The following is a 27039-nucleotide window of genomic DNA, read 5'->3' on the forward strand; positions in this document are numbered from 1 at the left end:
CAGACACCAGGCTGGGTACCCTCCTGGAACTCACAAAGTCTGTTTCAAGAAGCAAGGAACCAGTCCCAACCCCTCACTTCACGAATCAGGAAGCAGAGACAATAAGTGACTTGTTCAAGACCACATGGCTAGTGATAGACCCGGGGGCCGAGAGGCCGTCTCCAAACCCAGGGCTCTGTCCCTTCCTTCCTCCCTTCCCTCCTTCCCTCTTTCCTTCCTTCCTCCACTCATTCATGTGAGACACATTTCTGCAGAACCCGCCAGGCCTCAGGCATTAGTCTCCAAGCAATGAGACATGGCCCCTCCTCATGTCACTCAGTATAATAATGGCCGTTACCAGACATTTCTGCTTGGGGTGCCCTCCCTGAGTTGGAGGACTCTGACATTCTTCAGAAGACAGATGACCAAAGCATGCCTCTGGTTGCCCTTCCAGAGTATAAGCTTATCTACAACTAGGGAAAATGGAGAGAGTAATGGGATCATTTTGCTAACATGAAACCAAGAGCCACAAACTCCTTACGATGACCTAAAAAAGTCCCGGATGACCTGGCCTTGCCCACCTCTCTAAGCTCATGCTGGACCATTTCTCCCGCACCCACGAGGCTCTGTTCACCTGGCCTTGCAGTCACTCAAAGCCACTTCCCCCCAGTGGGCCTTTACGCCTGTGGTCCCCTCTGCCTGGAAAGTTCTCCCAGCCTCCCCCCAGGCTTTGTATGGCCCACTTTTTCTCATCCTTTTATCTGTCACTGCCTGGGAGAGGCTTCCCTAGTGGACGCAACCCCCCACTCCCCCACCACAGCACCATCTCCATTTCCTTTCTAACAGCTGGTATAGGTTTAACCACATATTTGGGTTGTCAATTCACTTCCTCTCTCCACGTCATTTGCAACGAGACTTTAAAACTTCTCTCACTAAAGAGATAGAGGCTATTTCCTCACCCCTCGATTTGAGGCCAGTTTTGTAACTTGACTTGGCCGAGAACAGTAGGTAGAGGGCCGCGCCCCTGTTGGAAGCCTGCACCTTGAGACTCTTAGCGTTTCTCACTCCCTTGCAATTCGCCATCGCCATAGATCATGCCAAGGCCAGGCTGCTGGAGGACAGGAGACGTGCGAAGCAGAGAAGAGGCATGCCACTCCTCTCAGCTCGGGCTCCCACAGGCCAAGCCCCCAGGCAGGGGAGTGAGCTCCAAGATCAAAAGAGCCGCTCGGATGACAAACACTGATTACTGCATGCCGCTCTAGCTCTGCAGTTGTCAGCCAAGGTACGGATACGGTGGGCTTCTCTGTTGTCTGTCAGTCCTAGACTAGAAGCTCCATGAGGCAGAGACCATGCCCATCGTATTCACCAATGCCTGGCACATAGCGGATACTCAGTGTGTCCAATGAGTGAGTCTTTGCTGTGCAGCGCTGGTCCCTTGCTCACTGACTTGTTCTAGTTCCTTTGCATCCTTACACAAGTGTACGAGGTGAGGCTAACTGCAAGAAGCACCCTGTGGTCCTCCCAAGGTCAGAGTTAGAACTGTCCTCCCCCTCCGCCCTGACCACAGGGCTGACCTAGGCCATAGCTACACAGGACGGAAGCGCCAGCATCTAGAAAATATCCGAACGAGTATTATCTTTGACCCTAACTCATCTTGAAAATGTCCAGGTATCTACCCTCTCTCTTCCCACGAATGAAGACACCCACGCCTTTCCCTTATCCACGATGGTGCCCCTCGGAAGGTCATTTCACCTTGACAGCTCTGGAGGTTTCCGGCCTGAGTCCTTCGTCCCTTCCGGCTACACGTTCCGCTAGCAGGTACTGGGGGATGGGGAGACAAAAGGGAAGGACCCTCCATAGCGGTGACCAAGAACAAGCTTCCCAGCAATGTCTCAGCAGGGCCTTTCCAGGAAGGTGTAACAGGGGAGCCAGGGGACGAGCATCTCTAGGGGACCCTGAGCTAGCCCCTTGGGGGGATCTAAAGCAGAGTCTCATGGGGAGGGGGGTGAAGAGCTTCATTAAAGCTATTTGAAACGGATGTACCTGAAAGAGGGGGCCTTCTAGTTCATTCTCCAAAGTAAATGGTGGTACACAAAGCAGCCCGTTTTCTTTACGCTCCCGCTACAAGACCCCCCCCCCAGTAAGACAGATGGTCACACAGCAACTGAGTCAGGTGACCTCCCCCCGCCACTGCAACGCTGTCCCTGGGTAAGCTGGAGCATGAGGACGAGCTCTAGTTGCCGCGGCACTGGGAAGGCCACCGTGAAGGAGGGCAGGGGACTATGGGAGGAACCTGGCTGCCCCACTGCCCCGCCAGCGGGGAACCGCGCGCTCTAGACTCCGGCCGCCCCTGCCTCTCTCTGCGCGCCTCTCCCGCACGCACGCCCCGCCCCAGCAACTGCAGATTTATTTAGGAGGAAGCTCTCTTTTGAGTTGGCTCCTACGGTCCAGCTTGCTCATGACCTGGGTGATGTCCACGGTGTTGGCTGCTTCTCGGGCCTTGGCTTCTTCTTCCAGCTGCCGCAGGATGACGGGGCTCGGGCTGGCACGCAGGTGGCGCCGCATGAATGGGAGGCCGGAGCTGGAAGGAAGGACAGGGCCGCGGTCGGTGGAAAGGACACAGCCGGCCCCGCAGGGGCACGGGAGCCCTTCGTGGGACACGGAGCTGCAGGACCAGAATCTGGGCTCGTTCCCTCATGTTCCCAGTGAGCCCCAAGGGTGGCAGGACCTCAGCGGCATGTTCAACCTTAGCTCTTTCTCCCCCTTTGGAGGATGGACCAGATGAATACCAGTGCCATAGGATTTCCAGCTAGGCCCAAGGAGGACTGCCTGCAGTGGTGATAATATACATTCTAGAATGTTTAGAAACCAATGTGTCAGCTTAACTTCCCGTGGGCTCTTCCTGAAAGAAGGGGGCAAGGGGAATTGGATATGGGAAGCCCAAGGGTTCTGGCCTCAGGGGGAGTTGGAGCGTTTGTTTTCAAAAGCCAAGGATCTGGGAAGGAGAGAGAGCTGGGCTGTCCCAGAGGGCGAGGCTGGGCCTGCAGAGAAAGGCAGAAGCCGGGGAGGGAGCTGGGGGGCTGGTGGAGCTGTGTGCATACACCAGATAAGTCAGAATCTCGACAGAAGTCAAACATGGGCTCTTGGGACCCAGCTCTGTCCACCATGGCCTTGGGCACCAGGAAAAAACTCCCGGTATCTGAGTGATGCGGGCAATGGGGGAGCCGCTGAGTCACCCACATGCCTGGAAAACAAACATTTCAGCAGCAATGGTGGCCTAAAAACCTAGGACCTCCCCAAAGCTCTGGACTACAAAAGCCCAGAGAATTCTTGTATCTACCCTCGGGAAGAGAAGAGGGCTCCCCTGCTAGTAAATCAGGCCTGAACTCGGGTCTCCCACCAGCCCTGCCAAAGGGGAGCTTGGAGCTCGATTTAACTCATTCTAGAGAAATTAAGGTTCATACCCTGCCTGACAGCCTCGAGCCATGGGACAAATGCACACCCACTGCAATCCCCACATGTTTACAGGCTGAGCTCCCCTCGGTCCGAGAGCATTCGCACGTGTCTTCTCACTCACAGGGACATTCTCAGACCACAACAGCCCACGCCAAAGCCAAGCAGTGCGCCTGGGGCCTCGCGTCGCCCCAGCGCTCCAGAAAAGATACCAGCTGATTTCTCAGGTCTACCCCAACTGATGAAATATCTGGAGAGAGAACTAGGAGACTCCCCTTCCTTCCCTACTACTTTCTGGCAGAAGTTCTGGAGCGATTACGCCCCTTTCTTGTGGCTTGAAGGAGAAGCTTTCAAGCCCCCAGGGACGCTGAACTCCCTCCCTTCCCCAGTAAACCTAGAGGAATAGCAGCACCGCAGAGACCTCCTTTCCCTCCTTTTTATAACAGGGCCATTATCCTCAAGAATGAAACCAAGTTGGGTTTTTTTTTTTTTTTAAGCTCCTTTGATAAAGGCTCCGGTCTAACCACCCCTCTTTTGAATTGACTGGCAATGCTGGAAAAGAGCCCAGCGTGGGCTGAGCGGACAAACAGGGGAACATTTACTAACCGTGGGAGGACAGGCCACGCGCTGGTGCTGGGAAAGCCTCTGCCAAAGTCCCGTGTCTTTGTTCAAGCTGTCATTTGGTTCCTCTTTGGAATCCTCAGTCCCTACAGAGTTTTCTTTTTCCTCCCCAGAAGAGAGTTCCAACCGCCCCTCAGAACATGTCACCCTTTGCCCACAGGTGCGGCTGGATGGGACAATCTACATCTCCAACGATGAGGGTGAGCACAAACCAGTTAACGGGGGACTCACTAAAAGGCGGGCCCTGGGGTCAAGGACGCTTAGAATGTCACTGTTCATCTCCCCGTGAGTCTGCCGTTTTTCTGGGGGTGGAGTCTGCCATGCTCTCTAAGGTCTTGGGACTTCCCAAGGATACAAGGATGTGGCTCACTTAATTCCCACAAATCAGTCCAAGGTGGGGAAGTGTAGCAATGAACAAACCAACGAGATGCTTCCGTTTGCGATGGGGTAATGATCAGTGGGATAATCTGCACTTGTTCAAACCCGCGTCAGGGACGCAAAATTTCACTGGCAGTAATGACTGTGGAAATCTCGCTAGGGTATTATGAAGCCAACAAGGCAATCCGACCCCTAAGAAATCCTTCCTGGTCCCCAATATTTTCATCAGGCAAATATCTCAATCACGGCCATTTGGCTGAAAAAGACCCTCACTTCCCTGTAAACAAAACAGCAGGCAACCAGCAAATTACAGGCCTCTCCACTTGCCTTCTCTTGGTGGTTCCCTGAGGTTCAATAGCCTTGGCCAGCATTTCCTTATAGATGGGAGACTTTAAGTAGCGAGCATAAGAATCCTAGGGGGAACAAGAGAGAAAAGTCATTAAGCCCCTGAAGAAAGTCTTATTACGACACCAAATAAGAACCAAACCGGACAACCTCTCTTAGGTCAACGCTGAGCCCCAAATTCTATTTCTTAAGAAAGGAAGTGACTGATTTTTGTCTCAGGTCTCCCCCCCAACTTTTTTTTTTTGTTAACAGTTCCCTAGAATTTCCCACCATGTTCACTTTTTATTAATAACCCAGAAAGGCTACCTGAATTCCCACTGGGTTTTACCATAATCCCACCACATTTGTCTCTTTCACATACTAAATGCCCCACTCCCCCCACCCCCAACCTGTGATATTTGCTTCGGGCCGGGGCCACCAGTACCGCCACCATGCACCATTCTATGGTAGAGACGAAGAGGTGGGCCTTCGGAGGCAGGCAGACACAGTTTGACTGTCGACTCCACCTCCAAGGAGACTCTGGACGAACGAGACTCTGGACCAGCCGGTCCTGCCCCATGGGTGGTCCTTGATACAAAGCGCCAGGCTTTGCACCATGACTGCCGCTCCCAAGCCCTCGGTAGATAACAGCTATTCTGGCAACGCTCTCATCACCAATGGCAAGGGTGCCTGGACCACTATCGAAGAGTGACAGCCCATAGGGACACACGCAGCATCTGTCAGTGGTTTCCCCCTCCCCTCCCCACAACCCAGCTGCAGAGACTGGAAGCCCAGGGAGGTTCCGGACCAGGGATGGGGGAAGAGACCGCTGACAATCCTGCACCCCAGCCCAGGCAGAGCAGAAACCACACAACATCTCCCTTTGTTCCCGTATCTAAAGACTTGTCCAGGTTCCCGAGAAGGGAAGGGCCTCCCGGCCCCCGGCTCCCATCAGCGCAGAGCCCACCTACCTTCTTCATGAGCATGTAGATGTGGGTTTGAGCTGCATCCAGCACGTAGCGGTGGGGATGCCGCAGCCCCTTGACCGTGATGTCCATGGTTTTGCCGTCTATGTTTATCCACCGTCTCGCCCCTGGGGCCAAGAAGAGCCTGGAGCGGGGAGGAAAATGTTAGCCAGGAGCTCCACCAAGTTGGCTCACGAAAGTTCACAGCTGCCTGGGCGGGAGGGATCGCCGCGACTCAGGTCACCCGGAATGAAGCAGATCACCGGGAATGGAACCAGGCCGAGCACCTCCAAACAGGTGTTCCAGCCAACATGGGGCTCAAACTCGCCGACCCCGGATCAAGAGCTGCGCACTCGCTGAGCCAGCCAGGCGCTCTAGAGGGAGTTGGAGATGAGTCTCACGTGCTGCGACAGGGGGCAGCACACAGTCCCAGCACCCAGAGGGCGGATGGCCGGGCATCCTCGCCAACGGCCCCAGTGAGACCCAAACTCAGCCGCACGGCTCTCCAGCGTTTCCCGTTCTTCCTTGTATCAGGGTTCGAAACACGCGAATGTTTTGCCACGCTCCAAAGCCATACATTAAAATTTTGGAATTCAGACAAAGATGACAGAATGGGGGAGCCTGGGGAGAAGCTGACAGAAAGGCGGAGGCCGCAAGGTTTTTTATAGTAGATTTTTGGAGTTAGGTACTGTGTGTGTGTGTGTGTGTGTGTGTGTGTGTGTGTGTCATGGTGTGCGAGGCAGTCACACATGACTGTTCTGAGCCTGGATGTCACAGGACCTTCCTGGAATGACAATCGCACCCGCACCCCCACCTCTCTCCGTGCGCACAGCCCCCCCTGTGGGAGGAGGTGGGAAAGCACAAGAGCCTCCAAGCACGAGGAGTGAGACCTCAGCTCTTCCCTTCAGTGTTCTTGGCGCCTTTCCGAAAATTGCAGTGGCCCCTTCTGAGTCAGTCGGAAGGACACCAGAGGTCCAAAGGGGCGAGTGCTCGGAGGGGAGGGGCCATCTGGCCTGCCGCCCAGAGCTCGGTGCCACCGTCTGGTGGCTGCGGAGGGCCCGTCCCAGCCCAGCTTACGTGTGTGAGTGTGACCTGCACGTGCTGGGCACTCAGGGCCCAAGGCTGGCGTCCACCAGGACCAGTGCAGGGAGAAGGACTGGCAGGGAGGCCGCCACTGCTTTACCTCCTGAGCATTTCCCCCCTGGAGCAGGGCAGCGACATCACGTGCCTCCCCACACTTCCTTCCGAGGAAGCCCCAAACCTCAGCGGGAAGGTATCGATCGATAGTGTGGCAGGTGCGGTGACTGAGGCTGACACCAGGAATGTGGTCCCTCCCATTCCATCCCAACCTCCGAAGCCACAGGGCGGCCAGCAGGGAGTAGGGGTGGCCCCGCGGGGAGACTCTCCCAACCATCTGGCTAGTCCTTACTTGTAAATTTCCTCTGCTTTCTCCTTGACCTTGGACTGATCTCCATACTTCAGATCTTCACAGGCTTCCCAGAATCCCAGATTCTCGCCTGCACGGGGAGGAGCGGTCCACGCAGACGAAAGCCAGGCAGGAAACACGGCAGGGGGAGAAGAAAAGAGGAAAGAGGAGAGATGGGTCAGCTGAGGCGGATTCAGTCCTCGCGGCCCAGAGAGCATCTCCCGTCTGCAGAGCAAGCCAGGGCACACTGTGAGGCTGGACAGAACACACCTAGGGAGAAGGAGCCAGGTCTTACTTCCAGAGCCCCGGAGAACATGGTTAACCTGCGACTGCCCCACGCGTGGTCTCTGCAATGAGGCCGACTGGAGCCCACCACGTCTGCAGCCGTATGCACCTGCTGGGCACACCAGCCTTTCCCAGGTAATGCACAGGTCAGAGCTCACATCAACCCCTCGGACTGTCCCAGCCTTGCCTGTGCTGGAGTCTGGCTGGAGGAAAGCCTGCTGGAACAAGTTCGCATAGGACAGGCTTGTGAACAAGTCCCGCTGGCTACCCGACAGGCTCTCTTCATAAAGGCCCCTGTTCGCTTGGCTCCTGCTGAGTGACTGACACGACTTCTGTCTCCTTTATGTGCGCAGACCCCTCATGACAGCCCCCCGCAGGGCACATTCCCGCCAAAGGTCCTTACAGAGAGGCTGCTCCAGTGGCAATGCTGATGGACCGACTCTCAGGGAAGGCCTGGCTGCTGGGGGACTTCACAGAGGGTCACCTGAGCCACAGAGACTCAGCTCCTCTGGGCCCAGGAGGAGAACCAGTCTCCTCTCCAGCCTTCACTTTCTTTCCACTTACAGCTCTCTACTCAGTTCTCCACGGCACCCACAAGGGGTGGGAGTACTTGGGTATCATCCCAGGTGGTCATTTCTGCCCGAGACAATAAAGATGATCACACCAGTGGGACAGCAAGTGGCTGTGTATGAGTGTGTGCACGTGTGTGCATGTTATGTACGTGTGAGCATGTGCACGTGTGCATGTGTGTACATGTGAGCGTGAGCACGTGCACGTCTGTGCATGTTATGTACGTGTAAGCGTGTGCATGTGTGCATGCGTGTACGTGTGAGCATATGCATGTGTGTGTGCACTCCGTGCATATGTATGTTGTACGTGCATGTGTGTGCACATGTGTGTAAATCACGGCATGCTGTGGGGTGGGGACATAGACAAGAGTACCCCCTCCTCTCCTTTTACAGCATTTGCTGGAAAGCTCCCAGGTGCGTCAGAACGGAAAAAGCAGCAGAATTCTCAACTAGTGGACGTCTGCCCCATAACTCTAGAGAGGTCCTTCCTCTTCAACATGAACTTCCAGGCGTTCCTAGGACTGAGATCACAGGCATGAGTGGAACAAGCCAGCAATGCTTTTAAGTGACAACCAATCCATCTCATGTCAAGGGCCAGGTAGACCGCCTTTCCCACGCAGAAGACAAGCCATTGCTTAAGGTTAAAATGAATTGAGCAATTATTCATGATAGCCAAAGGTGGGAGCAAAAATGTCCATCAGCAGATGAACGGATAACCAAAACGTGGCATGTACATGCAATGGAATACGATTCAGCCTTAAAAAAGAATAAAATTCTAATGCAGGCTACAATATAGATGAACCTCGAAGACATTGTGCTAAGTGAAATAAGCCAGTCCAAAGGGACAAAAAGATATATTATATGATTCCACTCTTATGAGGCACCTAACACAGAGAAATCCATAGAGACAGGAGAGTGATGGTCGCCGGGGGCTGGGGGGAAGAGAGAATGGGGAGTTAGTGTTTCCCAGGGACAGAGTTTCATTCGGGGAAGATAAAATGTTCTAGAGATGGACGGTGGTGAGGGAGGCACAGCAATGTGGATGCCCTGACCACCACCAAACCATACATTTAAAAATGGTTAGAATGATAAATTTTGTGTGATGAATCTTTTATCACCATAAAAAAATTAAATGAGCACATGAAAATGTGTGCATGAATGTGCAAAGCAGCCTTATTCACAATGGCCAAAAAAGTCTAAACAACCCAAAGGACCACCAAATGATGAATGGATAAAGGAAACGTGGTCTATCCATACAATGGGATATTATTTGGTCATAAGAAGGAATGAAACACCTTAAATACTCTAATAGGGATGAATCCTGAAAAGACTGTGCGTGAAAGAAGACAAAAAGCCACACATTGCATGATTCTGTTTATATGAAATGTCCAGGACGGGCATATCCATGAAGATAGACAATAAATCAGTGGTCAACTAAGACTGGTAGGGGAGGGGAAAGCTGGGGGCAGCGGTGGGGGGGGCAGAGAAAGAGAGAGGAAGAGGGAACGGCTTTTAACGGGTAAGGGGTTTCTTTGTGAGGTGGTAAAAATGTTCTACAATTATATAGTGATGATGGTCGTGCAGTTTTGTGAATATACTAAAAACCACGGCACAGTACACTTTAAAAGGATTACAGCATGTGAATTACATATTACATGTATTTATGGTATGAGAAGTAGATCTCAATTTTTTAAAAATGCTATTTAAATGAGAAAATTCACAATTCATCTTCCCTGTTTACCCCTGAAGCCTCAGGAATCTCTTGAGGAGATCACCAGAAATACTATTTTAATAACACAGGGAAATCTTCAACGGATTCTCACCGTTAACCAAGTACTGGGTGGGACAAGTCCAGGGTGCGGTTTGTCATTTTGCCACTAGATGGCACCCTATCCTCTTCTTCTAGAGTTGCTTGCGGCAGGAGCGGGGGTGGGGCGGTGGGGGGGGCAGCTAAAAGCACTTGCCTTTCCCATCATCTGTTCTGGGTTTTATCATATCATGGCAATTAGGCTTGATTAGAGAGAAGGATTGTCAGGAATCCATATTATAATGTAATGTGCTGCATCAGGCAGTCAAGCAGGCTAATGGCGTGTCCCCTGGGATTAGTTTCAGGCGCAGCCCCATAGACAAATGGGTCTTGGCAGCAAGCGGCTGAGAATGGAGGTTCAAATAGGACGATGCTCTGCAGGGCTGGGGATTCAGTAAACAAATGGACAAATCCCATAAAATCACATCTTCCAGCAAAGGCTGGAGAAGCCACCTGAATGCTCTACCTGATGAAATTGGTCCTAATCTTGCCTTTAATTTTCCCAGATGGTTCTCAGGGCAGTGCATTTGAGCATTTACAAGTGCTACCAGGCTGAGACACCCGAAGTCTAAAATGGGGCCCCGCTAGTCCCACTAAGACCGGCACACTCCTAACGCCCTGTATGTCGGCACAGAGCGGGAGCTGAGACAGTGGCTCTCAGTCACAGCCACGTATTAGAATCACCTGGGGAGTTCTCACACCTGCGGAGATCCCACCCCGAACCAATATAAAAGGAGCGCCTGGAGATGGGATCCGGGCAGATGTGCTTTTAAAATACCCCCAGGTGAATCGAAGGCACAGCTGGGCCGAGAAGCACTGAGCTGAAGGAAACCAGGCTGCCAGACAAAAAGGGCAAGTTTGCTTTTCTGCTTCCCTTCTAGCCAGGGTCCCCCAAGGAGCTGCACTTAGCGGCAGGGGACGTGGGACTCTTGAACCGGTGACCCCAGAATCAGCATGAGGAAGTGAGAACAGCCGGAGGGGACGGAGCCCTTGCAGATGGGAGTCACGTGCCGTGAATTTCGTCAGCGGACTCAATCCCCTGCCCCCCCGCCGACTGTGGGGCCTCTTGGAACAGATGGAAAGGACAGGTCCAAGGAGAGCACACAGGAGCAGAGCTGGGAAAACATCTACCGAGAAATCCCCGAAACCCTATGCCAGACATGACAGGAGTGTTTCTAAAAGTAAAAATTATATTTAAAAAAAATCAAAGACCCACCACTGAATTCTTTCTTGAGAAAGTACTGGAAACTCTGTCGGCCCTTGGGGTCTCGGATCAATTCGCTGAAGTTGAAAGCCCATCGTTCCACCCGCATCTTGGTTGGGATTTCCACCCTGCAAGGATGATGATTTGTAAATAACGCCAGACACTCAATGCGAGGCAAGGGCCCCCATTAAGCTCACGAGCCCCACGGCCCAGGGCTCAACCCAGTCCTCCCGCCTCAATCCCTGCACAAACGGAATATCCAAGTAATCACTTGCTAGGAACACGCAGCCTCAGATAAGTGCCCCGGGGCGCATGTGGAAAGCTGGTACCCCAGAGGTGAGAAGGATACCCAGCACGAACAGCTTCACACTCCAGCCCGCTCCCTTCTTCAGGGCACAGGAACACAGATGCCCCCTCCAAGGCCTGTGGGAGACTGGCCCGAGAGTGTCGGTCAGGCCACTGCACCAGACCAGAAGAAGATTCCAGAGCAGCACCGGTGACGGGTGCTGTGGCCACTGCCACCCTGTCCCACGCCCCTTCACCACGGGAGCACAGACGCATCTAGGAGGAGCCAACGATTCTTCCCGTGCCTGCTCTCAGGCCCCGAGCCCCAGGCAGACCCTACTGTCACAGATGTGCCCTCCTCCAGAGCCCTGGCCAAGACGCAAGTCCCACGCCACTTCCCTGCTTGGAAAGGTCTCGCTGCTCCAGGTAGGGAGAGCTGAGCCCTAACATTCCAGAAAATGAGAAAAAGAGCTGGCTTTTCTCCTCTTCCTTATAAAATTCTCCAGAACCCAACACAGCCCCTTGGAAACAAAGGTTTCCAGGTCCAGGACAGCACACCTCCCAGGACTACAGCCGCTGGAACCGTGACCGCTACAACACAAGGGATCTAAAGTCAGCCAAGCAAGTTCGTGCTTTCTCAAACAACAGCGTGAAAACAGCAGCAGCCCTGGGCTGACGTTAAGGGCCACCATTTACAGACCGCACGGCCCGTGGGGCTCTGCGCCGGAGGTGCCCGTCACTGCGTCCTTAAGAGAACGCTGTGAGCTGACCATTGTCACCCCCGTGCTATTGCTGAGAAGACCAAGGTCATATAAGAAACAGATCCAAAAAACAAACAAAAATAATGGTGTGCAAACTTCAGCGTGAGTCAGGATCACCTGCAAGACTCATGAACACACGGTTTGCTGGGCGCTGTCCCCCGAGCTTCGGATTCACAGGGGTCAGTGAGGCCCAAGAATCTGCATTTCTTTTTTTTTTTTTAAGATTTTATTTGTTCATTTGACAGAGAGAGACAGCCAGTGAGAGAGGGAACACAGCAGGGGGGGAGTGGGAGAGGAAGAAGCAGGCTCACAGCGGAGGAGCCTGATGTGGGGCTCGATCCCATAACGCCGGGATCACGCCCTGAGGCAAAGGCAGACGCTTAATCGCTGTGCCACCCAGGCGCCCCCCAACAATTTGCATTTCTAACCAGCTCCCCCCCTGAGGCCGCAGCGACTGGTCCAGGGACCTCGCTGGGAGCCACTGCTCCACACCAGTGTTAGGAACCCCGGCTATTCATTAAAGTCAATGGGAGCTTTTAAAGACCCCTGGTGAGGATAAGAAGGTCACCTGGGCCAATTAAGAGGCTTTGGGAGTGAGGGCAGGACATTGGTTTCTGTTTGTTTTTCCGCTTTTAAGCCTCCCAGGTGATTTTAATAAGGCTTTACGATCTAAACCATTCAGAACAAGGCTTCCTGTTTTCAGGGGGACGTTTGGCATCGCCCCCATGGTACAACAGACGGCTCCTCCACGAAACATCACCCCTGTTCTTTCCCCCGGCAAATCTCTGCCTCACGCTTGGATACCATAGTCTCCACTTCATTTAACATTCAGTGGCTCTCCACGTCTCCGTCCCAAGGCCTCCTGGGACAGCCCTTTTCCTGGCCGGATGGTTCTGCCTTCTCCTCCCCGGAGAGCTGAACTCTGCACACCCTTGCGCACAAGGACATTCAGGTCACTTCTCTGCCCTGACACACTGGGAGGCAGGCGTAAGCTCCAGAAAACCACCCTAATAACTAGAGCTCCCACAGTGGGAGGGAGGCCTCTCCAGAAGGTGGTTCCAGAGTCTTTGGCTCTGCAGGTGACATTTAGACAGGTGACCCCAAACTCCAGGTGAGTGCCCTCCTTACACCATCAGCTGCCCACAGCAGGCCAGGAGGAATGGGTAAAAGGGTTCCCCCAAGCTATGGGGAAGCTATGCCTCTTTACTCGGCTGGATCTGTGCTACCTGCTTGTTTCTCATCCCTTACGTGATAATGACCTTGGTGGTGACCTGAACTGTGGTATGCACTTGATGCTCTCTTCCCATCACCCCACCTGCCTTATCCACTGCTATCAGCGCCTTCCTTCCTCCCCTCCTCCTCCTCTATCTTTCCCTCTATGTAATTACTACACCCTTTCTTCTTCCTTCACTGGCTTCTGCTCTCCTTCTGCACTTCTGCCTTTGTCCCTCTTGCAAATGACAGGCTTATGCAGGCCCAGTCAGGAGCCATAACTGTTTATAATTCACAAACAGAGCAAAGGAGTGAGTGGTGTAATTGCCAAGGCAGGTGGAGGGCCCTGCCCTCCGGGACCTTATTTTTTCTCTCGTTAGGTGTCAAAAATGCAAAGCCATCAAGATGATTGTTTTCTCTTCAGAAGCAATATAGTGTTAATATAGAGTTACTATCTGACCCAGTATTTCCGCTCCTAGATACACACCCAAGAGAAATGAAAACATACGTCCACACAAAAACCCAGACACGAATGTTCACAGCAGTATTATTCATAACAGCTAAAAGATGGACACAACCCAAATGTCCATCAACTAATACATGGATTAATAAAAAGTCTATCTCCAGGGCGCCTGGGTGGCACAGCAGTTAAGCATCTGCCTTCGGCTCTGGGCTATGGGATCAGGCCCCACATCAGGCTCCTCCGCTATGAGCCTGCTTCTTCCTGTCCCACTCCCCCTGCTTGTGTTCCCTCTCTCGCTGGCTGTCTCTATCTCTGTCGAATAAATAAATAAAATCTTTTAAAAAAAAAAGTCTATCTCCTTACAGTGACTATCACTCGGCATAAATAAGGATGTTGTATTTAATCCACCACACCACACAGATGAACGCTAAAAGCCTTGTGCTCAGTGGAAAAAAACTGATCACAAAAGACCACATATTATATGACTCCATGGATACAAAATGTCCAAGGTCGGCAAAGGCACAGAGACAGAAAGTAGTTTTGTGGTTGCCTAGAACCGGAGGGGTTTTGGGGGGGTGAGGGGGGGTTCTTATTTGGGTGATGAAAGGTTTTAAAATTAACTGTGGTGATGTTTGCATGACTCTGGGAATATAGTAGAAACCACTGACTCGCACACACTTTCATGGGGTGAATTGTACGGCACATGAATTATAATTCAAAAAGCTATTTTCTTATAACAGCAATATATCAAATACATACAATTTGGCATTTAAGTCCCAGAACTGGGTGTCATCTGTTATCCAAGGATTGCTAGGGAGGCAGCCCGACATGATGGCATCATTGGACAAAAATTGCTCACTGTATTTGACGATCCTGAAAAGCAAATGGAAAAAGATTTCCTAGAAGTTTGACACCCAAGAGAAGAAATCGATACTCAGTTTCATTGACCAGCCCATCCTCCTTTCTCTTTATCGATTTAGTGACACACTTATTACTGCCTTCTTAGAAAAATGCTCTAATAGCCCTCGGGATTGGCAGGTATCTGACAGGATCTGTCCCTGTTCTACTCGTGAGATGAAACATCGTCTTCCCATCCAATCCCTTTGCGATTTCTCTACTGCACCGATTTCCTTAAAATAAGGCCTCTTTATATTATATCAGCAGTTTTCCAAATTCAAAGCTGACTCGGTTTGCAGGGGTTCCAACCAGTCTGGGTGCCATCTTGGAAGCATGAGGTTGCCACGGTCTCTCTGAGATTCTGCCGCCACATCAGGTTTGTCAGGAGAACGCCCAAGTTTGGGAACTTAGATTCATCACTCAAAGCCTGTGGTCTCACTAAGATATGAATCCCACATTCACAATTGTGAACAAGAGCTAATTCCTTCTATGTGGGTTAGACCTTCCTAGGCAGGACGTTTCCTGGTGTGCTGGGCCTCCACCCCTCAGATGGGGGATGGCATCCACGGTATACACACGAGACACCTGCTATGGTGTCTGCCCACGGCCAGAAGAACCCACGCCCTAGAGACAGACCAGAGCATTAGGCTTATAGTTCTGTGCAAAACTCAAGCTCCCCAGCTTCACTTCTCCCAAGACCCTCTTATTTCTCAGCAAGGCCTTCACAATGGAGCAACCGAAAGGAAGAAAAAAGAACACTGGTCCACAGGTCTAACCACAAATGATGTCAAATTCTGGTAATGAAGCATCAAAACAAATAAAAATTGGGAAGTGGGTGTAAGAAGTATCCAGTAGCCTTCGAGTCTCCTTCAGTGTGCTTTCTGTTTGGTTTCGTTAAATTGCATTTCTGGAACATCACGGTAGACGGTTTTTACTTTATCATAAAACAATGATTATCGTTATAACCCAAAGTTGAGTATCCACTGAGTATACGGGCACACACTGCCCTATGACCGACAGAGCTCAGCAGCTCAAAAGCTGCAGGAAAAATGTAGGTGAGGTCAGGGCACGTTTTCTCAGCCAGGTGGTATGATTGCAAACTAGGGATTTGGGAAGATGTAAAAAAGAGAGCTGCAGATTTTTATAGGAGCCTAACCCCTAACTGTATTGGAAGAAAGGCAATGAAAAAATACAACATCTTCAATCTCTGTACCATACTCAAGTCTCACACAGTCAAAACCAAAAAGCAGTCATGCTGTACCCCTCCTGAAATAAGCCAAGTCCATTTTCATGTGTGCAGGAAAATTTTAGAGTTAGCAAGGTAATCCTAAAATGAATTCCACATTTTAAAAGGATAACTGCTTACATCTTGGGGGGGGGCACTAAATCCTTTTGTGTCTCCCCAGGAATATTGTATGGGGGACTGAATCAAGGTTCCCTGAGCGTTCAATAAGTCAAATGTCAATTTCCAATGTATCGTAATGGGATTTTAATTCAAAGATTACCAATGGACATTTAATAGTACCTTGAACCAGTAAACTCCACTAGTAAAGCTGAGTGGGGACTGATGGGAACACAGCTACGGTCTATCCCCCGCAGGGCAAAGTCTATGAACTTCCAATTCTTCCCACCTTCTCCATCCACACATTAGCAGATTCCAAGAAAGGTGAGGCTTCTATAACACTTCACCCATTCCTAATTTCGCCTAACCCAAGATGAGAACTGGACACACACAGACTGAGGAACGAAGTATTTAACCCTTAAAAGTCTGGTTTCGCCCCTCAGAGTTCCTTAGAAGCGTATGCCCACCCGTGATGGCTTAAGTTTGCCTTGAAGCAGAAAGTTCTCCTCTTGTCTGCTTCTTGTTCAAACCTCAGCAAGACCAACGAATTAGGAACATACCCTCCGAGGGACACTGATGACTTCACGGTGGACCTCGTTAAGGCCTGTTGGTAATACATGATCTGAAAGAGACACGGTGGTTAGAAGATGCCCCACTTCCCCACCCTTGAGTGTCGCTAACACTGGCACTTACACGTGGCCCCCAGAGCCAGAAGCCACTTACCTACCACCCCATGCCCTCAAGCCACCCACCATAGTACTAACAGGGCACAGGAAACAGGTGACCCCGAACTCCAAATGAGGGCCCTCCATAGCCCATCATGTATCAGTCTGGGAAAAGGCACCGATTGGAAATACAGAAAGTTCTAAGGAGCATTACATCCAGACATGGAGATGGCTGCTTGGCTTTTCCCTCAAGTGTCTCTGGCTCACAGAGCAGGGCTAACCTCAGGAGCCAACACCTTCCAGGGCTCTGTCTTGGGCCCTGGACACAAGGTGTGCCAAAACAGGTAGTGTGCCTCTTCAGAGAGGTTCTGAATGGCCCTGTCACCGTAGGAGCAGGGGCCGGGGTGAGGAGGCAGACACTGGGCATCCAGGCCACGTCTCTCAGATCTGGGCCTTCTGATGGTTTTTCCTATCCTGAGCCTCAGCACTGATCCATTTAGATCTTACAAAAGCTGCTTTGTCGCTCTGTGTGGTCCATTAATTTAGAAATAATCGTTGGAACATTACACATGGTTTTTCATTTCATTACTGAGGACAGAGCATAAAGCGAAAGTACACATAATTTGTCAGAGGACTGAAAATCAAACTTCCCTGGGACCGGGAAACTCATTACCTCTTTTCTGACAGCGGTGATTGTTTGTTTCTGTAAAAACAAAGAAGCAAAAACCATTAAACAGATGCCATTAAGTCATTACAGTTCAAATACCCATTTGAGAAATAAAAATCCTTGCCCATGAAAAAAAACAGTTTCACCTTTTCTTGCTTAAGAGACAGGATTTCCCCACGACCACCACCACCGGAGAATTAATTCAACTAAGGCTCTGATGAGGGAACACGTATGATTTACTACTATAACTGTATGCTGTTCTCCCAAAAGCCAAGATGAATTCAAGACGATGTCTGGGATTGGTCCCAAGCTACCATAGTGCCTACAGAGCCATCCTAAATGGACTCAGACATAAAGATGGGGAAGCAAGTATGCAGCTGGGAAGCTTGTTTCCTTCCTCCCAGCAGAGAGCTCTGAATGAAGGGTGAGATCCATTCCTCAGGTATTCATAACAACTGGACCAATACAAATTGAGGGGGGGAAAAGCCACATTGCCAAACATAAAGCACACAGTTAAAAAACTTGAGACCAGAGTCCGCCAAAAGCCAAGACCCAGAGTGGAGCTGCACCAAAGTAGATCATATCAGGTGGGTCCTATCCTCTTGTTGAAGCAGCCAAAGCAGGTTCATGCCCGGGGAGAGCTGCAGGGTATCCTCTCTCTGGGTTTTTTGCAATAGAGCAGAGAAAGGCTGGCTCTTAAAAGAAACTCCAGGTATAGGCTCTTAGAAGCTTCTGGAAACCATTCAGACCTGTCTCCTACTAAAATCCTCTCTAATCTGACATGCTTCCTTACCATCACTTTCCTGCTCCCTGCAACTCCTGGAAGTCGGGCACAGCTGGTGATTCCAGTCTCGGTTTTTCTAGGTTTGATTGTGTCCAGCGGCTGCTTGGTACTGATCTTACAAAGCATACTTTGTAAGATCAGCATACTGATCATACTTTAAATTGATCATCTTCGTTCCTAGCTGCCAGTATCCAAGCAGCTTCATACAACCAGATCTTCACCGGGACGAGAATCAGAAGCCCAAGGAGGACACTATTTCCCTTAGCCAGTTAGCAAAATAAGTATTGACCCCTGAGCCCATTGACAAGGAATAGAGGAAGGTCTAATCTGGAATGTCACATACTTATCTCTCCTTTCTAACCCATGCGGGGTTTCATTTTGCTTCATTAGATTGCTTTTATGTAACTGCTTTTCATAGGAAATCCTTTTTCCTGGGTGCGGGAGTAGGGAGAGTTATCTCAGAAAATTAAAGGTAGGTCTCTCTGTTTTGGACTCACACGCACCCTAACTTCTTCCTTCATAGCACTTACCGCAACTGTAATTGAATATTTGTTTGTGTCATTCTATTTCATATATGTATCACCCACCAGGCACCATTAAGAGCAGGGCGACCATGCCGGCCTCTAGCACAATTCCCGGCGCACAGTAGGTGCAAAAAAAACCCTCAGATAAATGATGACTGCCGTGTGCTTAAAGGCATAGAAAAAATGGAGATGTATTCTAAGCTTAATAGAATAGAATATTTTTCAACCTAAACAGTTGAAGACATTCCCTAAATGATCCATATTTTTGGCAACCACACTGACGGTCTGTTACCATCGTCTCTTAACATAAGGCACTGTTTTAGAAGACTCGCATTTCAGGAAGAAAAGGACCCTGGGACCAGAGTGGCTTTGCATTCAAATCTAATACAATCACACTCTCTTGTTAGAGTGTGCTGAAGTGGGTTAAGAATCATATCTACTGGTCTACACCTCCTGTTCAAAGCGGACGTGGGACTTTTGCTTATAACAGTAACCACTTAGCGATCAGGGCAATTTACCCCTCTCTGACCCCTTACAAAGCTTAAGGGAGGGAAGTTTTCTCATTCTGATTTTCAGTTGGGGATACCGAGCACCAGTTCCTTCTTTGCCTTAGAGCCACACATGCTGCCCCGTGGAATGACTCTGTCCGGCCATGTAAAATTTGTTTTAAAATTAAAACAAAAAGAGAGCTAAAGCCCCAATCACAAGATGAAACAGAAAGACAGGGCACACTCTTTAATCGACACCAATGACAGTAAAACAAACTCCCAGCTAGAAGAGAAATAAGATCTGGGGATCCGACACACAGCACGTTTAACAAGACCGTTTAACACACTTGAAAGTTGTTCAAGAGTGTAGCTCGTAATTGCCGTCACCACACACTCAAAAAAAATCCTAATTATGCAAAGGTGTGGAGGTGTTAACCAACCTTATTGTGGTAATCACTGTGCAATACATACATAGTTCTAACGATCCCACCGTACACCTTAAATTTAAGTACATTATATGTCAATGACCTCGCCACAAGGCTAAGGAAGAAAACACACGAACAATGGTGAAGATCTCAGTCATGCTAGGCCTGTGCTCAGCAGCCAGAGTTCATGAACACCTTCGTGCCAAGTGCCCAGGAGGCAAGATCAAATCTCCTGCAAGCACGGGGCTCCTGAGCAGACCAAGAGAGACTAAAGGAGCCAGATTCTCAGTCTGCCTGACCTTCTCTGGGCTCCGAGGGGAGCTGTCCCTGCAGGTCAACCCCAACCACACACACTCGCTCATCTCTCCTCTGCCTGGCATGGCCTGGCTTTTAGCCTAATATGTTTCGGGGGCTATTATCTCAGTCTTTGGTGTGTTAAAATATTTCATATTGTAATTCACTTCATTTGATTTTACTGCCCCATTAGGGCTTCTGCATTGGCGATGTGGTTTGCTGTTTCCGTCCGGATTCCCGGGATCACCAGCCACCCTCTGGGAATCTGATGGCTTCCCCGCCTCTGCCTTGGATTTCCCACATGGACGTTACTGGTCATTTCCAGCTTTAAAAATGGCTTTCCATGGGATCAGCTTCCTCTAGATGGACATACAGGGCATCTGTGTCCTGTTAAGGGTGTGTGGACATAGGGACAGTGCAGGAGAGAGTCCCGGACTTTTCTAAAAGAAAGGGAATGTGATTGGGGAGGGGAGAGGAGAGGAGGCTTAGGAAAGAGAACGACTTTCAGAATGGGCCCAGGTCAAATTCCTGGTTCTGTCACTTATTGGCTATACAGCTTTGGATGAGTTATTTAGCATTTCAAAGCCTCTTTCTTCCTTTGTAAAGGGGGACTGCAAAAGGGGAAGGGCATTCAATGAGATAATACACAGAGGTGACCTGCACAGAGCAGAGGCTCGACACAGAGCGCTACTGAGTAGGGTTCCCAGACTGTTCCTGAGAAGAGGCTCAGTGTGGTGTAGACACTAACAACAAGATAAAACACAAGATGCCCTTGCAATATTTGGGACGTATTTACACTAAAGTTATTCATGGTTTATCTGATAATCAAATTCAACTGAGCATCCAGTATTTTTATTTGTTAAATCTCATAAACCTGTCCATGTTATTACTTAGCCAAAGGCCATAAAAAAGACATTAAAGTGAAGTTATTAAAAAATACACACACACACACACCCCTGCATGCACACACACACCCCTGCATGCACACACACACCCCTGCACGCACATTTCTAAGCAATTCAAAGACAACCACTGCATGACGACATAAGAAATGAACAATTTTCTTTCCCTGTAATGCATGCCCAGACCCCCTGCCTTCTCAACCCGGCCCTCCTGGAGGGAAGTCACTCCTTTATTCCTCATCCGAGTGACACACTGTGCCACAGTAAGATACTCTGCCTAGGGAATCTTCAATTGCTACGCGTTCTTGGAATTCTAACTTACTCTTTTTCCCTCACGGAGTTACCCAAATAGGGATGCCTCTAGAGCCTTGTTGGCCTCCAAACCCGGGCGGGGGCTGCAGACAATTGTCATAGGGCAGGAGGGGTCAGTCAGGCCATGACCTGGGAGGGCCTGGGGCCACAGCAGACAGGGCTGTGGAAGCGAGGAGAAGGGACAAGCAAGGACCCTGGGACCAGGCGGCCAGGCAGGAATATACGTGGAAACAGAGGTGAGGGGTCGGGCAAGCCACAGAGTGAAACACGAGATTGGGACAACCATGAGGAATCGGGGAACACAGGCACTGAGAGCAGAGAGAGGACCAAAAGTCAGAAACCGGGAAGTCTGGGGACCGGCGGAGTTAACGCAAAGCAGACTGGGGATGGGAGGCAGCGACCTACGCAAAGAGACAAGAATTTGAGGCTGCAGTCACCTAAAGTAGTCTGTCCTGCCGCAAGCTTCCTGACCAGGTGGAGGCAGGACAGACCGAGGAACCTGCAGGGCCAAGTGCAAAATGCACATGCAGGACCCCTCGTGCAATGAAAGTATTAAGAATTTTAAGGCAGTGCCAGGAGAACATTAACCCAAGCACAGGGCCCTACTGAGTGCACAGCTGTGGCCCAGGGCACAGGTCGCCCCCCCATGATACTGACCCTGGGTGCAGACTGGAAGGGTGTGGGGGGGGTGGGTAATGGGATCAGAGAAGAGCAAGGGCCACAGACCTAGGAAGTCATATAGCCAATAAGTGACATAACCAGGAATTTGACCTGGGCCCAATCTGAAAGTCCATTCTCTTCCCTAAGCCGTCCCTCCCCTCCCCAATCACATTCCCTCTCTGTCTTTTAGAAAAGTGCAGGACCCTCTCCTGCACCATCCCAGAAATGACGTCTCTCACAGAAAGGCGACCGTTAGGATAATGACAGCTACTGTCCGTGGAGTGCCTCTACATGTTGGACACCACTCCAGACACTTCACATAAATGATCTCATTTAATCCTCTGAGGAAGGGGCTACTGTTACTCCCATTTTATGGGTAAGGAAACGTGAGGCTTTGAATGACTCAAGAGCTTATCCAACATCACACGCCCGGGGCGTGGCTGAGCTGGGACTCACAGTGAGGTCAAAACTCTCTGCAGCACACCACACTGGCCCTCATCTCAAAATGACTATGGTCACCCTGTCAGGGTCCGGGAGGAAGGGCCAGACCTGGGCATACCCCTACCCACCGCCAGACTAGTGCCCAGCCACCATTTTGTCTCCTCACTGAAATAAAAGAAAGATGGGGGACTGCGTGGGCCCCAACTCATGGGAACTGAGAGAGGACATGCTCTCTGGGTGCGGCCCTGGGACCACGGGCAGTTCCTCCCAGGGCTGGGCAGCCACACCAACTGGCGGTCACCAGTCTGAGGAGGTGGGTCACCCAGAGCCCTAGGACACCTGCCAAATGAACAGCCTTCTTTTTCATGCTTGATGGTGTTCATTGCTTTTGGGCTATTTGCCTCCATTTAAGGAAAATAAGCATCTTTTCAAGAATTCACTAATTCTCAGAAATGGCCTCTCTCTTCAAACCAGCAATGAGAGCTCTTCTCTGGAATGAGACAAAAATCCAGAACTTCTGCATGCCCAAGGCTTCACTGAAGACACTTCGTGTCCTCTTGGCCCTCTCCGCTCAGGGCAGATAAACCACAGAAAACAGGGGACACTTAGTCAGACGGTGGGAAACGTTGCCAACGTATCAAACATGGCACCAGCCTCTGTCCCCCCAACAGCTGGGCCTGACACACGGGGGCTGGCGGAGCAGGAGAGGTCCCGCTCGCATGAGAATTACGGTTCTTTATTCTTCGGAATATTCCAGGACAGTCAGAGTGCAGACAGGAGAAAGAGAGCTGGTGGGAGAGAGAGAGAGAGAGAGATGAAGGGTAAGCAAAGTGAAAGCACCCCATGTCAAACATGGCCACGGGAGGGACAGCCCCCAGCCTCATGCACGGTCGGGTGCTCCGTCTGGCAAGAAGCAGGTATTAAGTACCGGAAGGTACGCTCTTCTCCCAGCCTGACCGCCCGTGAGCCTGAAGATGTTCTCTCAGTGAGGAGGGGTCTGGCCAGGCTCCTTGGAAGTTACCCCCAAATAGCATGGAGGATGGAGCACCTCAGCTCCTCAGCTGTCCTCCCAGAGCTGGAGTATAAGGCCCCCTGCACCACAGACAGACAGACAGACACACACACACACACACACACACGCGCATGCACACACACAGGAAAGCCAAATCCCAGCTGGCTAGGGTCAGAGTAGAGCGATGTGATTTCCACCTGTACCTTCCCCTCCTCCACACCACAGAGGCTTCCAGAACTGCCGGTTATCCATTTAAAAAAAAAAAAAAAAAAAAGCAAATCTTCCACCCCGGTTCAGTATTTTCCTTGATGATTCTGTTTCCATAGCAACAAAGCCTACAAGCCTCAGCAATTATCTGTCATCTGACGAGGAGAACGTGGAAAAGGCCACGAAGGCTGACAGTGCCATACATGTATCAAAGGCAGGGTCACTTTGAGTTGTGGGCAAGGAACCTAGCAATGCCCCAGGGTATGCCCTCTGGGGACTCAATGTCCCCTCTCCATATGGACTCCATCCCTAAACCCATGCCTCTGTCCCATGCCCTGGTGGGGGTCCCCACAGCCATCTTGAGTTCCAGGTCCCAGTGGACTTCCTTCTTCCTCCTTTCCAGCATATTCCTCCCACCTCCCACTCAAGGTGTTAGGCACTGCCAAGGCTTAGAGATGACACACGAGGCTAAAATGTCCCTGATCCCTTGCTGCCCGCGGACAACATAAGACAGAAAGCAATGGAAGCATCTAAGACTAGTTCAAGTGGGTTTTAGGTTCCACGGTTCTAAGTCGGGGCAATCTTGTTCCCCAGGGCACACTGGACAATGTCTGGGGACATCTGTGATTGTCAGGACTGCGATGCTGGCAGGGAAGGGGACGGAGTGACTGGCATCCCGAGGGTAGAGTCCAGAGGTGCTGTTCCACACCCCACAGCATGCAAGAAATCCCCCCAGGAATTATCTGGCCCCAAATAATAGTGCCAGGGTTGAGAAACCCTACCCTGGATGCCCACTGCTTCAACAGCTTATGCACTGCATTTCTTTGAATAAAAATTATCTTAGGAAAATGGCCACTCATCATAAGTGGTGGCCTATATGCGAAAAGGGTCCTTCTAAACCTAAAAGCCTAAGACAATCTTCGCGAAGGCCCCACCCTACCGAGATGCAAAAGAAAGTGTGACATTCCGGGTCATGTGGATTAAGGTTTAAACCCCAAGTTGGCTCAAGGGTTTTGAGCCTGGGGCCTAGAGCCTCCAGGAGGTCAGGGAACTGGCTGAGATTGTGTGCAAAACGTCTGTCTGGGCAGCTTTGGGCGGAATGGGTTCATAATTTTCATCAGATTTTTAAAAGGGGAACAGCCTCAGAAAAGTCTGAAGCTCGACCACCTAGATCTCATTTGCTCTGACCTGCACTCTACGTTCTCTCATCTCTCATCACACAAGACCTCTGTCACGGCCTGTCCCCTTCCTGACACTGGGATTACAAGATGTCTTTTTGGAAGTCCCAACGGGGAGACATCATTGCCCCAACAGACACAATTAAGGGTGGACACAATTAAGAACCTGACCTAGGCCCTGCCCAAAGTATGCAGCTGAGACCTACCTGGTTTACCTGAACTTCATGTGGATCGGTCACTCGGTCCAGGCCATAGTCCAGCACATTGTTCATTCCCGGCTGAACAGAATAAAAAACAATGTAAGAACCACCACTGGAAGAATATCCAGTTTCTGATTAACTTTGGGTCTTGGCCAAACTGCCAATTATGAGACTGAGCTGAGAAGGGCTTGTGGCTTAGCCCATGGGGAGCCACAGCTATTGTAAGACCCTCTGGGTGAGCTGGGAAGATTCATGGGGCTGTTCCACCACCACGGCATCCCCAGAACCCAACACAGTGTGATGGATGGGTGGGTGGATAGGTGTGCGTAGTGGTGGGTGAATGGATGTATAGATGGATGGATGGATGGATGGATGGATGGATGGATGGATGGATAGATGGATGGATGGATGGATGAGTAGGTGGACGGAAGGATAGATGGCTGGAATGGTGGATGGATGGATGGATGGATGGATGGCTAAAACTAAAATCCAAGAGTTCCCTGGGATTAGTACATGGGACTCTGACTCCTCTGGCAGTGCTCCTTCTTCACCCTACGGTACAGTGCTTTGAAGAGTCCAGGCTTCAGTCAACACCTTTGGGTTTCAATCCTGGATCTGCCACTTCCCAGCGGTGAGGAAGATTTTGGAAACTACTTCTCTCTACACTCGCTACCCCTCCTGAGAAATGGAGATGATCCCTCCTACCTGTCAAGTTCTTGTTAAGGATTTAACAATAGGATGTGCAAAGCACTCAGCAGAAGGTAGCCATTATTGAGCAAGGCCTTGTATTCATGTTAAGATGGCGTGTGTAAAGGCCTGGCCCAAAATGGGGCCTTCAGCCTTTACCAGTCCTATTCTCCATCAGGCAACCAACTCTCCAGCCAATCTTGCTTGGTCTCTCCCAATTTCTTGGCCAGCAAGCTGGGCCTTTCACTTCCTTCGTTAGTTTGGTGCAGGCCACCATCAAGTTCCCAAACACGTGTGATCAACCAGGCCTACTACACTGGGGCAGGAGGCCACTGAGCTTTCTCCCTGTTAGATTCAATCCCAGTAGGATCAGCCACTTGTCTGGCTCAGAGGTATGGTTACCAAATAAAATACAGGATGCCCAGTTAAGCTTGAAGTTCAGACAAATGACAAAAAAATTTGATACATGATTTAATAAAAATATATTCCATATGTTTTCAATATAAATATACAATAAGCATAAAAATATTGTGACATTAATCATTTGCTGTTTATCTGAAATTCAAACTTAAGTAGGCATCCTCTATTTTACTTGCTGAGCCTGCCAACTTAGCTCAGCAGGCTACCACTGGGGCAAATACTGGGCACACAGCGGAGGCAAGGAAGAGAAAAAAGAAAGCAGTAGAAAATCAGTGGGGAGAAAGACAGGGGAAGGGAGTGGCTGTCCTCACCCCAGTTGTCACACACGTGGACCTCCATCAACAAATACTTATCAGGCACATCCTATGGCTGACATTGTGCTCAGCCTGGGAGCCTCTGGGGAATGTGACACTTCAAGGCATCCCCAGCTGGCATCTCAAGGCACTTCTGGTCTTGTGGGCAAGGCAGCCACTTGACAATTTATCACACAAATGATAAATTACAGTTGTAACAAGTGCTATGTTATGAGGGACAATATGGGAAGTCCAAGCCAGCCTTCAACAGGATGGAATGTAGCATGGGGGTGGGGGCTGGGGGGGTTGTTATCAGAATCTGTGCCTTTCCCTAAAATGAGTTCTAGGAATTGTCCTCTTCAGCTGGTACAAAGAAATCCCCCCAGGGTAACCGAAGACAGACTTACACACACACACACACACACACACACACACACACAGCCCACCCTCCTGGTCCCTACAACCTCAGCGGCTTCAGTGCAGTTGTCTCCTCAAGCCCTCAAGTAGCTCTCCAAATCTTTCCTTTGAACTTGACCCATGTTCTGCTATCACTTTGGCGGCCCCAATGCTCACAGGTGCACCTGCATAACCGTAATCAGCACAGGACCTCCCTCAGCTGCGCAGACCAGACGCCCTTGACTCTCAGAGCTGTAGGCACCCAGCAAGCGTCACGATCCTGCCAGCCTGCCCAGTGCCAGCCCCTGCTGGCTCTCCTCCACTCTGCAGACGGCCACACACGCCCTTCTGGCTGCCCTGCTGCCCTGTCCCCTGCCTCGTCGGCGCATCTCCCAACTGAGCCGTGGTCCTATTCCAGCGGCCTGACCTTAAAGCCGCCCCGGGGGCTGCCTTTCTACCTCTGCTGGTTTGGAAGACTCCCAGCCCCCATCCATTCATTCATTCATTCATTCA

General features: G+C 50.6%; 1 protein-coding gene across 7 annotated transcripts in view; it reads right to left on the minus strand.

Moving 5' to 3' along the window:
* Positions 1-27039, minus strand: part of RGS9 (regulator of G protein signaling 9) — a 64822-nt gene that overhangs the window by 9059 nt on the left and 28724 nt on the right. For 6 of the 7 annotated variants that reach the window (XM_034640900.1, XM_034640898.1, XM_034640896.1 and 3 more), the window contains 9 exons: positions 24737-24808; positions 17310-17339; positions 16532-16593; positions 14492-14605; positions 11024-11139; positions 7150-7237; positions 5727-5865; positions 4759-4844; positions 2443-2560 (listed from right to left, as the gene is read on the minus strand). In XM_034640900.1, the coding sequence (XP_034496791.1) occupies positions 2443-2560; positions 4759-4844; positions 5727-5865; positions 7150-7237; positions 11024-11139; positions 14492-14605; positions 16532-16593; positions 17310-17339; positions 24737-24808 (825 nt within the window). The remainder of the gene's footprint in view (positions 1-2442; positions 2561-4758; positions 4845-5726; positions 5866-7149; positions 7238-11023; positions 11140-14491; positions 14606-16531; positions 16594-17309; positions 17340-24736; positions 24809-27039) is intronic. The other variant, XM_034640897.1, reaches the window with a different exon arrangement.

The sequence above is a fragment of the Ailuropoda melanoleuca genome, chromosome 13, assembly GCF_002007445.2.
Source record: "Ailuropoda melanoleuca isolate Jingjing chromosome 13, ASM200744v2, whole genome shotgun sequence".
In the NCBI taxonomy this organism is placed as follows: domain Eukaryota; kingdom Metazoa; phylum Chordata; class Mammalia; order Carnivora; family Ursidae; genus Ailuropoda; species Ailuropoda melanoleuca.